The 16,829-nt window shown below is 41.1% G+C and overlaps 1 protein-coding gene across 1 annotated transcript in view; it reads left to right on the plus strand.

The window, feature by feature from the left end:
- The window catches only part of nlrx1 (NLR family member X1), a 79,550-nt gene that overhangs the window by 43,152 nt on the left and 19,569 nt on the right, over positions 1-16,829 (plus strand). The window contains exons 6-9 of the mRNA XM_039787188.1: positions 4,508-5,675; positions 7,084-7,267; positions 11,511-11,606; positions 12,765-12,851. Of these exons, the coding sequence (XP_039643122.1) occupies positions 4,508-5,675; positions 7,084-7,267; positions 11,511-11,606; positions 12,765-12,851 (1,535 nt within the window). The remainder of the gene's footprint in view (positions 1-4,507; positions 5,676-7,083; positions 7,268-11,510; positions 11,607-12,764; positions 12,852-16,829) is intronic.

The following is a 16,829-nucleotide window of genomic DNA, read 5'->3' on the forward strand; positions in this document are numbered from 1 at the left end:
GGAAACTTTCTTCCACTGTCATCGATTTGCTATCCTGAAGTGCAAAAAGCTGCCATGCTGGTTGCTGGTAATGTGGAGCTCATTCTTGGTTCCCTTTCTTAAAGTGAGAATGTGAGTAACGTTGCTGTCCTTCACTAATATCCAGTGGAGGGCTGTACCTGTCTTAAATAACAGGGAGCCTACGTTTTCCTCCGCTCCAGACCATTATTTTAAACTGACACGGACAGGTATTTTATGCCATTTTTCAACACTCAACAGTTTTGATACTTTTGTTTCTTACCAAATAAAAATACAGGGGATCAGTGCTCAGCCCTGCAGACTTCCAGCAGCTTGAAGGGAATTTCTCTTCGCTAAATTAATACATTTGTGAGTAAAAGTAGGGCTTTGCAATATGGACCAAAAATCATATCTCAGTATTTTTAGGCTGAATGGTGAATATGATATATATCTCTGTATTTTCTACAAAGTCAAGCCACATGGGAGATCTCAAAAGCACTTTTAATAAAACAGTCTGGGATCAAATAAAATGCAAAGGATTTCCTTCCCTGTTTGAAAAAATACATGTAAATGAAAGATCTTAGAAAATAAATAGTGTAGGGGTGTGAATCTTCGCTGGTCTCACTATTCAATTCAATTATCATTATCCTGTCAATGATTCAAATTGATTCGATATCACAATGCGTCACCTCCTAAATATTATTATATATTGCTACACATGGTTTTCATCAACAAATTCAAGCAGTCAGATATATATGAACTCCTCTTTTTATTGTATCTGCTCTTAAAAAAGATACTTCCTGAATGTAGTGGAGTCTGCACTCGATGCAGAATCATCTAGGTCCACATCGCAATGCATCGATGCAATGATTAATTTCAACACCCCTAAAATAGTCTATATTAAGTAAAAAGAAGCTTATCTCTCAGAATGCTCCTTCATTTATTTTCTATAACAATAACTGACTGAGTACATTAACAGGTTTTCCTCTCCTGCAACAGTAAAAACCTACGCTGTACATTTACAGTTTGACAACTTTACTGTAAATTCCTCCTCTTCTCCAATAGCCAACAGCCTTCTGCTCTGAGAGCATCTTCCACCCGCTCTCACTGGCTCTCTTTCACAAACAAAGCTACGCATTACATGAGTCATAATTCTCAATTTAGTCATGTTTTTCTCCAACACTCAATAAATGTTATTTTGCGTTTCAACTTGTATATTGTTTTAAAATTAAGAGGCATTTTAATCTGGGTTGACCTCTAGCTCACCAGTAGAGTGTGCGCCCCATGTAGGCTGAGGCCTTGGCAGCGGCCCAGGTTCAAATCCGGCCCGCGGCCCTTTGCTGCGAGTTGTCCCTCCTCTCTCGCTTCTTTCCTGTCTTCAAACTAATTGTTTCATTCCATGTGTAATTTTAAAATAAATCAATATCATTTCAAAAGCCTAAATACTGCCAAGCACTAAGTAGGAGCAGTATTTCTGTTAAAAAGAAGAAGTGTTCTCAGCAGAGTGGTGGGTATAGGGGTGCAACGAATCACGAAACTCACGGTTTGGATTGTATCACCGCTGTCACAGATCGGATCATTTTTCGGATCAACAAAAAGAAAAAAAGAAAAAACGGGAGAGAAATATAACTTTGTTTTTCATTTAATACTTAAAGAACCGGTAAACCAAGGAACCTTCGTCTATGCAACGCTGTCAACTGGGGTTGGTTTACATTCGGACCTCTTTAATAACAAAAACTTGATTTCAGTTGTAAAAATAAGTAATTATAAACATTTTTATACAATTTACTTTGAACATTTTATTTATTTAGAACATTTTACACACCACACAAAATAAAACTCTTCCTTACCTACAGCTCTCCTCCCAAACCCGCATAGAGAACAACACTGTTGTGTGTGTATCAGAGGAAGTGTAACCACACTGCGACCTGTTTCAGCTTGCCATTAAATTGTGTACCACAACAGTTGTGTGCATGGAGATCAGGTACCCAAATTTGACACTGATTGATTTAATTTGGATCGGTACCCAAAAAGTACCGCGTTTGGGACCCAAACTCTATGCTTTGAACACACTGCATTCATGTAATCGTGGCAGTAAAACTGTATTTCACACTGTAATTGTTCAACTTTGCAATTAACCCACGGTTCACCCGCGTGCCAAGATGAGATACTGTGTTCCTGCCCAAGCAAAATCAATTAAAGGAGAATTCCATTCGATTTCAACACGTAGCTCTGTTGTTTGTAAATTAGGAGTACTGTCAGTAGCGAGAAAAACGAAAACAAACGGTGCTGCCTACACAGAGTCTTCTGCTATATTTTGCACCCAATAGGCTTAAACAGGGCTTAAACGGGGCAAGTTTTAAACGTGTTTTTAGCGTCTAAACATGTTTGAAATGCCATTACAAGTGCTTAGCCATGTGCAGTTATTCCTTCCGAGGGAACACAGCGAATTTGACTGCAGTAGATGTGACACTAGTCGATTGCTGATGTCATTTTTTCCACACAAAAAAATGATTTGCTGAGGTTATCTCCATAGTAATGAGTATGTTTCAACAGGCTGTAACCTCACACCACAGTGGAGAGAGCAGAGCCGCAGTTCAAAAGTTCATCAGCTATCGCGCATGTGCATAGGTAACCTAGCAACGGTGGACACTGTCAGCAAAAGCAGGGAGGAGCCAAGGGGGTAAGCTTCGCTTCAGAACTCAAACTTCCTATGGCACCACTTTGATGCTACAAAGCGATCACCTCCCGTTAGCATTCCACTGACTGCCATTCATTTTGACGTCACTTGACAGCGAATAACTTTACATCTGAAGCGTTTAAAGACTCTATTTGTCCATTGTTTATTTCTAAAGAAACACGACAATGTATAAAAGCCTCCATTACCCTGTACCTCACGTTATGGCTCCATAGCAGACGTTTTTGTAAAAATAGGCGATTGTGTCACATAGTAGAGGAATTACCGTATAGTACAGGAGAAGCTTGCAGGCAGTTTCGACTTAAATGAGCTGTTTAGGTTTAATTACTAATGTTAACTAGCATTTTAGTTAGCAATAATTAGCCTGTGCCCATGTTATGTCCTTACATATACCTACGCTCTCCGTCTCTGCAAGATTGGGAATGATTGAGATTTCTCTTGGCACAGCTACCAGAAGACTTCCAACTTTCAAACAGGATGCGCACGTCACATTTACGTCGTCTCTCTCAGTTGGAGGCTGCGCAGTAACTCTAGCGCTCACCGGAAAAGTGCTTCTAATAGCCTTCACTGGTCTCCGTCCAGAGCAACGGGATCTATTGGTCCATTATTATATACTGTCTATAGGAGGAGCTCACAGCGCTGACAGACGGAGCTTGGAGTTAGATCAGGATTAATATGAGAAAATGGTTTGAGTTTGTGCCTTTCCAAATTGCGGCAACCAAATGAAGAGATATTTGTGCTTGAGCTTTCACCATCTACCCCTCCGCAGCCGGGAGATTTTACAGTTGTGGCTGGTTGCACTTCAGCTTGATGTGCAAACTCCCTTGCGAACATTACGTAAGAGAGATTACCGTGTTTGCAGCGAACATTTTGATGAGGACAACTCCACCGAAAAGAGTGTCAAGTCCCGGTATCTGAAGGCAAATGCCATTCCAAAAGCAAAAAGACCAGCTGCAGACCAATTGGAGGTAACGTCTTTATGATTTATACTTTCCAAGGCTAAAGTAATACTCACACTTTTTTTTTATTCCTGTGAAGAAATGTTTCACGGTGTTGGTGAATTCTTGAAAAAAAAATTTTTTAAAAAAAGATAACCCCGACCATCAAACTCCAAAAACTCCTCTGTGTGCATCACATCGGATTGAGATGAACTATCCATCTGAGCTGATATTCTAAAAACACTGACACAATCCCAAAGCTCCGTCTTTTGTCTCTCCCTCAGCTGACTGTCAGTCTCCACCGTTGCTAGGTTACCTATGCACATGCGCAATAGCTGTTGAACTCTTGAACTGCAGCTCTGCTCGCTCCACTGTGGTGTCAGGTTACAGCCTGTTCATACATACTGGAGAGAACCTCAGCAAATCGTTTTTTGTGTGGAAAAAGTACATTTGGAATATTGGATTGTATGAGATTGGCAATCAATAAAATCAACAGAAGTATGGATTAAAACAACTTTTAGGCCTTTCTGTCACATCTACTGCAGTCAAATTCGCTGTGTTCCCTTGGAAGGAATAACTGCACATGGCTAAGCACTTGTAATGGCATTTCGAACATGTTTAGAGGGTTACACGTTTAAAACTTGCCCCGTTTAAGCCCTGTTTAAGCCTGTTTGGTGCAAAATCTAGCAGGAGGATAACTCGGTGTAGGCAGCACCGTTTGTTTTCGTTTTTCTCGCTACTGACAGTACTCCTAATTTACAAACAACAGAGCTACGTGTTGAAATTGACAAGAATTCTCTTTTAAAGTAGCTGAGGCATAACAAGCTTGGGCATTGGAAAATGTATTCTAAATAGGCTGCTGTTTTTTTTTCAGGCCAGCATCTTGGTTACCACCAGACTGTCTGCCCTGGACCGTATCCCACAGAAGTATGTGAGTCGCTATGCACAGATTTGTGGCTTCACTGACCCGGAGCGCCAGCGGGCCTACTTCACCAGCCGCCTGCTGCAGCAGAGTGGAAAGACTGCATGTAACCATGAGGCCCAGTCCGTCATAGAGCTGCTTTACCTCAACCTTCAGAGACAAAGCCAGCTGGCTACAGCCTGCTTTCTCCCGTCCTACTGCTGGCTCACATGTGCTACCTTACACTTCCTCCATTTCACTGATTCCAAGGAACCCATCCGCACACTGACTGGCATATACACCAGCTTCCTTAGGCTCAACTTTGGAGGTGAGATGCTGGGCACAGGGACAGGGACAAATGTGCCTATACAGGAGCACCAGAGTTCTCTGATGTTGTATGTAGTTCGTACAGTTGGGAAACTTGCTTTTGACGGTGTGACATACAAACGCATGTCATTCTCAGAAAAGGAACTGGAGCAGTGGATAGGAGGGAAGACCAAGACGGATGAGGAGCTACATCAGCTGGCCATGTTCCGGACTGATGTGCTAGACTTCTTTTTGGCTCCCAGTGTAGAAAGTGTTAAGCATTTACCAGAAGATCCCAGTGAGAGTGATCAGAGGCGGTATGTATTTGCGGTCCCAGCCATGCAGGAGTACCTAGCAGCTCTCTACGTGGTTCTCGGAGAGAACAAGTCGGCTCTGGAGAAGCTGACCAGTCAGGTGTCTGTGGTCATTGGTCAGACAAGTGAGGATGTCAATGCCCTGTTTAACATCCTTTCGAAGTTTATCCCCCTCCGAATATTTGCTGTATTCAACCTCCTTAAGCTTTTTCCGAAGCTCTTTGAGAAGATCAGCAGTCTGAACAAAGGCAGCATTGCTAAAACCATGGCAGCTGAGATGTTCCGCACAGAGGATAGCTACAATGAGGATGTCCTGGATCAGGTGGAGAAAAGCCTCCTGGGAGTCCATGGCCCCCAGCCACAGCAGTACAGTAAAGGCCAGCCTTTTGAGCTCTACCCTATCTTCATGGGTGGACTGTTGCATTATGGGAACCGTGTCCTTCTCCAGCAACTTGGGTGCAGCATTCAGAGCACCACTGTGGCCCAGATCACACATGTCCTTAGGAAGTACCTTGTCAGAGGTAACTTATGTTTTTTTTCAGTCTTGCTTGTTATGGCTGGGTTAAAATAATCTCCAATTAAAATCAATCTTTCTTTCAATTGAATTTTATTTATAGTGTCAAATCATAACACAAGTTATCACAGGACACTTTACAGATAGAGTAGGTCTAGACCACACTCTATAATTTACAAAGACCCAACAATTCCCCAGGGGTAAGTTTGTTTTTATTGTTTGAGTGATTTAATATGGATTTGATAAAATCCTGAAACTTTTAATATATGCCTTTTCAATTATGTTCTTAATGTTTAAACATTTACCTGGTGCATTATAAAAAATATTTGCGGGTTACTTCTTGCTTGTACAATTTACAGCAGAAGTTTTCTGAGAATCACTTTTATATCCAAATAAAATTGGTATTGTAACCAATTTTAAAGTAAGTAAATTTCTCTAATTAATATTGATTCAGAAATGTAGTCGGGTCCTTGTGCATTGGAATCGATTCGGGAAATCATTGGATATACCCAGCCCTATTGTCTATACAGTATGCTTTGTTTTCATGTTTGAAGAAGTTGAGCTTACCTTAGTATATATTACACATCTATTGATTTAATTTGATATTAATGATTCTGTTGGTTAACTTAAAAATGCTTAAAGCCTCTGAACACCCACAAAGGTGTTTTCAGTTCTTCTGGCTGATTGGACTCCGCTCAGGTTGAAGATTGGCCTGAGCTTTGGTGGGAACTTATTAGGTCACTAATTCTTTCTACCAATAAGAATGATAAAGCTGTCATTTTCCCTGCCCTAACAGGTGCAACAGCACTAACAGGGGACTCAGGAAAATGTCACTCAATCAGTCTAACCACACCCACACAGACCTGGGAACAGGTCTAATCAGCCACATTAACTGAAAACACCTGTATGAGTGTTTAGGGCCTTTAAATACCCTTTAGGTAAAACTTGAAACTTCATAGACTTCCAGTCCATTCAGACCAAGCATGTATTGAGCAGTTAAAATCTGTAGTGTTATTACCTTTTTAGTTCAAATTGACTGGGCAATACGGGACATGGTACATGGTACACAATGGTAGTTCAATCTAGTCCTTTCTATCCCTCCTGCAATAATTGCTACTGTTGCAGGATGAGTTCAGTAGAAGAGCATCCAAACCAAGCATCTAAATGAGTTAGTTTACCATATGATAAAACAAGAAAGCCCTCATTTGCTCATAACTGGGCAGTGTGAGTTGAGACAAACTAAATCTAAAAACGTATGGGTGGAAATGTGTCCCAAATTGTATACCAGGAGTAGTAGCATATGTTTGAGCCAAGATTGGAGGACGTGGTACATGTTTATGCTCGCCAAGTTCAATTATTTCATTTTAGACAGAAAGCTATGTGAATAATGAGTCTTTTATCTTATTTAATGCTAGAGCTCAGCAAGCCACAGCCACCGGAGGAGCTGATGGATCTACTAGTCCTTCTGTATGAGTTTCAGAACCCCAGACTGACTGCAGAGGTTCTGGCCTCAATCAGAACCATCCGCCTCAACAACATTCGTATGACGCCACTCAAATGCTTTGTACTGAGTTCTGTGCTCTCATGTACCCCTGCAAGGTAAAGTATGGGTTGTGCTTTTGTGTTGTGCAGTTCTGTATATTGTTATTGTTAAATTGCTTTTTATTTTTCATTCACTTCAATGGGAATCCAAAAGAACAGGAAATCTGAACTAGGGCTGGGCGATATGGACCAAAAATCACATCTCTGTATTTTTATATATACAGTGCCCTCCACAATTATTGGCACCCCTGTTTAAGATGGGGTCATGGACTTCTAAAAATTCTCCTTTTTTTTAAAACAACATAGAACCCAAATGCAAAAAAAGAGAAAAATCCAACCTTTTATTTAAGTACATTACTTTGGTGGTAAAAAAAAAATCACACATTTAGAAAAAAAAACTTGAAATCATGTGTCCCACAATTATTGGCACCCCTGATGTTAATACTTTGTACATCCCCCTTTTGCCAACAAGACAGCACTTAATCTCCTTCTATAACATTTCACAAGATTGGAGAACACAGAGAGAGGGATCTTTGACCATTCTTCTTTGCACAATCTTTCTAGATCATCCAGAGTCCTGGGTCCTCTCTCATGCACTCTCCTCTTTAGCTCACCCCACAGGTTTTCGATTGGGTTGAGGTCTGGGGACTGAGATGGCCATGGGAGGACCTTGAGTTTGTGACTGCTGAACCATTTTTGTGTAGATTTTGCCACATGTTTAGGATCATTATCCTGCTGAAAGACCCAGTGACGACCCATCTTCAGCTTTCTGGCAGAGGCCATCAGGTTTTTATTTAAAATGTCTTGGTAGTTCAAAGCATTCATAATGCCATGCACCCTAACAAGGTTCCCAGGGCCTTTGGAAGAGAAACAGCCCCAAAGCATCACAGATCCTCCACCATACTTCACGGTGGTGAAGGTGCTTTTCGGCATACTCATCTTTTGTTTTACGCCAGACCCACTTAGAGTGTTTGTTGCCAAAAAGCTCAATCTTAGTCTCATCTGACCAAAGCACACGATCCCAGTTGAAGTCCCAGTGCCGCTTAGCAAACTCCAGACGTTTACGTTTGTGAGTGTTAGTGAGAAAAGGCTTTTTCCTTGCATGCCTCCCAAACAGCTTGTTGGCATGTAGAGAGCGTCTGATGGTTGTTTTGGAGACTTCGTGACCCCAAGATGCCACTCTTTGATGCAATTCTGTGACAGTGAGCTTAGGACTTTTTTTTACTTCTCTTACCATCCTCCTCACTGTGCGTTGTGGCAAGATGAACTTGGGACCTCTTCCAGCCTTGTTTGTCACTGTTCCAGTTGTTTTAAACTTCTTAATGATTCCTCTGACTGTAGATACGGACGCAAGTTAAAGGCGAAGTGGCTATTTTCTTGTAGCCATTGCCTGACTTACGAAGGTCGACACACATCTGCCTTACTTGAATTGTGTGTTCTCTTGTCTTTGCCATGTTGACAAATGGGTAAGAGAATTAGGACTCTGTGTCACGTCATATTTATACCCCAGGGAAACAGGAAGTCATGAATTACTATTTAAAAGTTCCTAGATACCCTGACCAACTTTAGCAACTACATAAAAATATATTTAAAAAAAAATCTATTAAATTTTTCAGCAAATTGTTAGGGGTGCCAATAATTGTGGGACACATGATTTCAAGTTTTCTTTTTCTAAATGCGATTTTTTTTTTTTTACCACCAAAGTAATGTACTTAAATAAAAGGTTGGATTTTTCTCTTTTTTTGCATTTGAGTTCTATGTTGTTTAAAAAAAAAGGAGAATTTTTAAAAGTCCATGACCCCATCTTAAACAGGGGTGCCAATAATTGTGGAGGGCACTGTATATATATATATATATATATATATATATATATATATATATATTCATTCAGCAGGAAAGGAACGTCCTCTTACTTTCAACTGCTTTTATTTTCAGCCAACGTAACATGCGGAAAACTTTGTATGAATTTAAAGAAATTCAACTGCTAAGAACTAAACTGAACGTTTCACAGACATGTGACTAACAGTAATGGAAAAATGTGTCCCTGAACAAAGGATGGTCAAAATCAAAAGTTAAAGTTAGTATCTGGTGTGACCACCAGCTGCATTACGTACTGCAGTGCATCTCCTACTCATGGACTGCACCAGGTTTGCCAGTTCTCGCTGTGAGGCATTACCCCACTCTTCCACCAAGGCACCTGCAAGTTCCCAGACATTTCTGGGGGGCATAATTCTCGCCTTACCCTCCGATCCAACAGGTCCCAGTCGTGCTGGGATTGAGATCTGGGCTCTTTGCTGGCCATGGCAGAACACTAACATTCCTGTCTTGCAGGAAATTGCGCATAGAACGAGCGGTATGGCTGGTGGCATTATCATGCTGGAGGGTCATATCAGGATGAGCCTGCAGGAAGGGTACCACATGAGGGAGGAGGATGTCTTCCCTGTAACGTTCAGAAACATTTGATTTTGACCATCCTTTGTTCAGGGACACATTTTTCCATTTCTGTTAGTCACATGTCTGTGAAACGTTGTTCAGTTTAGTTCTTATTAGTTGAATTTGTTTATGTTCATACAAAGTTTTACGCATGTTTACTCAGTTGGCTGAAAATAAAAGCAGTTGAAAGTGAGAGGAAGTTTCTTTTTGCGCTGTGTGTGTGTGTGTGTGTGTGTTTTCTCTGGTTCATCACTAAAGTGTCTGAACTACACTGCAGACTGGATGCTCTACTCAGAGTGACGGCTGACTCATAAGTAACCGGTTCAGCACAGGTTGAATGTGCATCGTCATCAGAGTTACAAACGTCTTGTGTATGAAATGTCTGTGTCATCACTGCGCTGCTTTGTTATGAACTATAATAATCTGGCCATGGGTCACATCTCTCGCCTGCGTCTATGCTCAGTCTTACTCCCTCTTATTCATAGAACTTAAGTTCAAGTTACATCCAGTAACTACTACTACTACTACTACTACTTCAGGGTTTTCCGCTGTTGCAGCTGCCACAACAGAAAGTTGCGTGGAGAGTGAGAGGAGAGATGCAAACAAAGGCACGGCTTTATAGAATATAAAGAAAATGGGTTATGTAAAGCACAATCAAATATCTCATTAGAAAATATATCGATATAAGTCATAACATCGATATATTGCCCAGCCCTACTGTGAACTCTGAACTGGAGTTGCAGCTTCAACTACTGGCCTTAAAGGGGAACTATGCAGTTTTTTTTAGCTTAATTTACGTTACCTGAACAGCTTCAGAATCATTGGGATGGTTATATTTTTTTCGGGTTGAATGGTGGTCGTCTCGCTTCCCCCTAGCGTCTGTGAGCGGAAAAACCACCCTTGCAACTTTTGGCTGGCGACTGGCAGACTGGCAACACTGTGTAAAAACTTGCTCGGTCAAATATAAGCTGTAGGGGGAGCTCTATAGAGAAACCTGCAAGCAAAAAGCCAAAACTGCATAGCGCCCCTTTAAAGCTATAGTGCGTAGTTTCTGTCGGCCCCTCATGAGGAATTCTAAGTAATGATAACAAAACTGTCGGCGTGTCCACATGATACAAGCTTTAGGTGATCGCGCCCCCAACCCTTCTCCACACAGTTGTTAGCAGCTAAGGAGGACAGGAGGATTAAAAGCATGATGGACTCTTCAGAAGAGGTAACTATCTTCACTGAGTTTCTGCGCGGGAAAGTCACCGGACAACACAATCTTCTGAGTGAAGTCAACTTTATTTGTCAATTCTGCAATATGTGCCAGACATACAGAGCAATTGAAAATACGTTTCTTTCCGACCAACAGAATAATGACACGTACAACAAATATAATATAAAAGATAAGAAATGTATATACAAATGCTTGAAAATCACATTTCCATACAACAGTTTGAAACATCAGAGCCTGATCCAGTGATATCTCCTAATGGCAGCTAAAGAGCAGTCTATTCAAGTGACTAAATATTGAAGCTCAGTGGAGTTACTAAACCCAAGCCTTTTCTGAACCTGTCTCAGCCATACTGTCTGGGCCTAAAGCAGATGTTATGGTAACAGAAATAGAAATCAGCTCTGGTCTCTGTTGTTCTTCTGTGCTGTGTGGGTAGGTAAAACAAGTATTGGCACGCTTGCAGAATGTCTGGGTATGGAGGTCTTGAAAATATTACCCTGAAGCAGCCATGTACAGCCATTAACATGAGAACTGTTTTAAATCGTTTTGCAGACATTATAGCAATGTTAGAGTTGGTTAGTGTATCTCTATATGAAATGCAAATAATTAATAATTTTAATTTTTTAAATGTGTTCTGGTGTCTTCCTTTAGTTATCACCTTGAAGAGCTGGACCTGTCCTCCTGTCTCCTGACTCATGAAATGCTTCAGATGCTATGGCCGGCCTTCAGACACACACAAAACCTCAAGTGAGACTAAATCATTAACACTTCTGTTGTGGTTTGCAATCAATAACAAAGGAAGACCTCTGAAAGGAAATCCGTGTTTTGTGCATGATGCTGAAATGTTCATGTTCAGTAGAACATGAACATTTCAGCATCATGCAGTTAGCAGTGATTGTAGAACTATTGCTAAGTGAATACAACGATCAGAATCAAGATGCAAACCTGTCATGGTACAAGCTGCAAACTGCTGGCATTCACACTAGACTGAACAGGTACTCTAATTCAGGAAGTAATTCAAAGTCTGATAGCAAGTGTTTTTCAGATTTCAACTGTAATTCAGTTAAAATCTGAAAAACACTTGCTATCAGACTTTGAATTGACCCATCTGGTTCTAGGTAAATTTAGCCTTCCTAAAAACACCCACTTGTGTCAGAGATTGTAAACACTGTATTCTGTTGAGTTTAAGACATTTGGGCAGTATTATTATTATCAAGTAGATTATGTGTCCTTATCAGCTACTACATTGCATGCTCTGTTTTATTTCTGAAAGTCATAAAGTAGTTAATATAAGAGCATTAGATGTGTCTGAGAATGATATGAAGTTACCACTGTTCCACCCAGCAACTCTGTTTTTGTCAAAATAAATCCTTAATTCACAGAGTAAGATGTAAACATTTTACAGCTCCACACGCCATTTTTCCCTCTGTGGTCTCTCTCTGCTCCGCGTTGAGCAGCTGCCCGCTAAACAGCGGCTTGTTGGCGGTTCTCAGTTTATCTTCGGGATGTTGAAGGTCTCCAGCACACCTCTGTCTAAGTTAACATGTAGAAAGGCACACAGCCCTGTGAGAGCGGTTGTATCCAATAAAATAATGTCAGAAACTGCCAACTCTGACAATGATTGCATTGCAAGTAATAAGTAAAGTAATATTATTTTTTAAGGAGTAATAAGTAAAGAGTAATATATTACACTTCCTGAGTAACTTGCCCAACACTGATCACAACACTGTAAATTGTACAGCACCTGTTGCTAACGCTGTACAGCTGAAATTCATTTGACACAGCCCTCATTACTGCTGTTTATAAATGCATTTTTGTTTACTTTGGATGACTCCCATGCTCGTCATGCATGTGTATGCTGTGTGTGTTGTGATTGTTGTGTCTGCCTGTCTCTGTTGTCCTCAGTCTGCAGTTTAACAGCCTGGGTCCTGAGTCCTGCTTCCTCCTGAGAGATCTGCTACTAGACCCCAAGAGCTCTATTAAATCTCTAAAGTAAGACTAAACCTTTATTCATGTCTTTATGTTTGTTTAGCCTGTTTCCAAAGGAATCATTTATTTGTACTGTTCTGCTGTCTTTTAATTTGGAATACAGTGTTTCCTTTAGGATTTTTTTTTAGCAGTGGGGGCAGGTCTGTCCGAACAACATCCCAAATTATGAGGTGGTTAAATACACATATCATACAGAGCACAGAAACTGAGATTCATTTCACAATAACCTCCTACACTATATTATAAAAGTTAACGTTCAACACTCAGAGCACACAGAATGTTATATAAACCGGCGTTATCACATATTAACGGCGATGATTAGCTAAGTAGACTCTAACAAGTGTGCCGTGGAGAAAGGAAAATAAGGCTTTCATGACAACTCCTGCCATAACTTCGATCTAAATAAATAGTTAAACTATACAGATATATTTGTCCTGTATGGTGTCACACAACAAACTCCGCATGTACGATACTCACATTTTCCTCACGAACGCACAAACCAGACAGAATGAAGAAAAGGAATAAATAAAAGTCTGCTGCCTCTCTAATAGCCGGTACACACCAACCAGACGGCCGACCCTCGGCAGAAAAGCCAGTCGAAATGATCAGTCCAAAAAACTGCCTCGGAACACACTGAGGCGACACCGATTGAGAAACATAATACGTCTCCATAGCAGCAGGCGGCGCTACTCTGTATTGTTGCTACTCTGTATCTGTATTCAGCTGCTGAAAACCAGCAGCTGATTGGACAAACGCGTCACATGGATTTGTTTTCTCCGGAAATTCAAAGCCAGACTGTCATGGTGGCTCATTCAGAATACGATCTCATATTGTACTAAAATAGTTCACTGAAACATGTTTCTGAAAACATTTTAAGCGAGAAATATGCCATGCAGTTGCTGAATCTGTCTTCATTTCAGCTCAACAAAGGTCAGTTTAAAAGATTTTCGTCAGATTTTGAGAGACTCTAGTCACACTCATTCTGCTCGCCATTTCCGGGTGAGTTCCGACTGTCCTGCCGCCGACTGAACATGTCAGGTCGGCCAAAATGAATGCCAACAGCCCCCCAGACTAACGACGGCACGGGACACACTGAACAGATTCCAGTCACTGACCTCGCCAGACTGTCCAACGGCCGATTTTCAGCCCTGTGTGTCCCAGCCTTAACAGACATCAAAGCGCAGTGCCGCTCACTCAACCGACATCAGACTGCAGTATCGCCGTCCACTTGCGTATACAGGCTTTCCGCAACTACTTTCTGATACCGTGGCGGCAGATATTTTGGCGTGGCGGGCCGCAATTTCCAAATCAACATAGAGGAAACACTGGAATATTGAAATTTGTTCCCAGAAGCTCTGCTCTCTGAGATTGACTGCAACATTTAAAAATGTTTACACATTTACACATTGTGGTTCGATCCCTTGCCCTGTAGTTCCATGTTGTAAATGTGTGTGAATGTTTATCTGATGAGCAGGTGGCACCTTGTATGGCAGCCTCGTCCACAGCGTATGAATGTGCTTGAATGGTGAATGGTTCCTGTACTATGTAAAAGCGCTTTGAGTAGTCATTAAGACTAGAAAAGCGCTATGTAAATACAGTCCATTTACATTACATTTACAAGAATTACAAAAGACAGGCACATTGGCCACAGTTCCATGTTGCATCTGGAGACTGTACAGCAGGCTGTGATTAAATCATGAAGAGTCCATCAGCGGGATGTTTTAAACATCACATTATTTCAACAAAAGCAGTAACAGACAGCTGTGTCTGAAACAACCTGCTGCTGCCTTTGGCCTGTGGAGAATCGTCCCCAGCTCCTGGAGGTCGTCAGCGATAACCTCTGTCTCAGCTGCTGGTAACTTCAACTCAGCACACCTCTCTCTTGGACACGGAGACACAGAGAGAGACACACACCACACACACACACACACACACGCGGTGGCCAAAGAGTCTGTGACACTCAGAGCTCACAAAATACATTATACAACCGTCTCACATGCAGAGTGGTACTAACCATGACAAGTAAACTGAATCTCATGCGCAAAATCAGCAAACCGCCCCTTTCAACCACTGGAACGCTTTTATTTTGAAGGAGCAAATGCTGTGTGTGTGTGTGTGTGTGTGTGTGTGTGTGTGTGTGTGTGTGTGTGTGTGTGTGTGTGTGTGTGTGTGTGTGTGTGTGTGTGTGTGTGTGTGTGTGTGTGTGTGTGTGTGTGTGTGTGTGTGTGTCAGGAGATTAGTAAACCTTCGTTCAAGGTTAATTTATTGTTATTCTACAGCAAAACAAAATGCAGGTTGTAAAAAACTGCTCTAGACCATAAAGCATGGACACATTTAGTATTGCGGATCAGGTTCGAACTTTAAAAAGAACAAAATGGCCACAGATAACTGTTAGATGAAGACCAGCAGGCGACAGACTTGTACTATAGTTTGTTTCTAGAAGACCTCCTCTCTGTCAGCTCTGCAAAATGTATGCTGAATTATCTATTTTGCAAATATTAGTTATGTTCTTTATGTGGTTGATAATGGACGCTGATGGCATGTGGCTGTGAGTTGCTCATCATGATTGGGAAATCAACTCGCCAGTCTCCAGGCCAACTCTGCTAGCCTCGGCTAGCTAGGCAGCTAGTCAGAAGTTTTCAAATGTAAACACAGAGGAAAAGGTGAAGATGAGCTACAACCTATGGCAACGATCCAGACTAAGTAGAAAGACAAGTCCATCTTTGCGTACATTTCTACATCAGAGGGGACACTAAGGCAAGCATGGAGGAATTTAACACAGACTGTGACTTCTCTGCTGGGCATCCCGCTAGCCAGTGTGGAGCTGGGTGGCCTCCGTGCCTGCGTTAGTTTCTAGCAGGATGTCTGATCTCCTCTTGCTGTGACTTGGCTGGATACAGACAGGCAGAGAGGACAGAAACTGTCGAACAGTAATCATTTCTCCTCAGTTGTTGTTCAGGACTTGTACGCGTCAGATGTGATGGTTAGTTTTTGTGGTACTTGTCCTGCCCCTTCCTTCACTGTGAATGGACAACTGGGTAAAACGTGACATTGTTGAGTGCAGCTTTATACCCAAAGTTAAACATTCTCAATCTTCAACTCTCCAAACTTACAGCACTCAGCTTAGAATGGATGCTCAGCACCTGGTCACGCTGCTGCTGTTTATAGCATATACATATACATATATATATATATATATATATATATATATATATATATATATATATATAGCTCCCATTGCAAAGCATTAAAAACGTATAGTGGCATCAGGAAAAAGGCTTTGATGGACACACAACTCTACGAGGTACAGTGCCCTCAGTCACTGTGGACAAATTAGTTAAGAAGAGACAATGTTCAGAGAGACATGAGACACTAAGAAGCTTTCTTTAGTAGAAAGTGGCTGCTGGTCTGCACCAATCATATTTTCCACATGAAATAAGGCATACATACATAACATCCATTTACTATACATGGAGCTGAAAAGAAATACAACAATAATAAACCATCACATAGAAATTCTGTACAAAATGGATTTGGAATTCTGTATAATGAATACCAAAAGCCAATAGCATTCATAGATAGACATGTTCTTAAATAGTGCAGGTAAAATTTACATCAAAAGATCCCTAATAAACACTACAACTCAAGAATTATATGGGCAATCATTTCATCACTTTGTGTTATACAACAATAGTAAAATGGATCTCTCAAGAGTGCAATTAATTCATTACATGTCTCCCTATACAAGGAGTCTACAGGCCTGCATTCAGAAAATCCCATAATTAGCAGGTCACATTTAGGGTGAAAGTCAACACCATAAATGTTACTTAGAACCCTCCAGAATATTATATGTACAAAGTACAAAAAAGATCAGGGTCCCAAAAGGTTCATACAGCATGCATCAGTGCATACATATATAAAGGGGCACAATCAACCGGATACAGTGGATAATGGTCCTGATAATATGTACACTACTGGTCA

The sequence above is a fragment of the Perca fluviatilis genome, chromosome 2 (genome assembly GCF_010015445.1).
Source record: "Perca fluviatilis chromosome 2, GENO_Pfluv_1.0, whole genome shotgun sequence".
Lineage (NCBI taxonomy): Eukaryota > Metazoa > Chordata > Actinopteri > Perciformes > Percidae > Perca > Perca fluviatilis.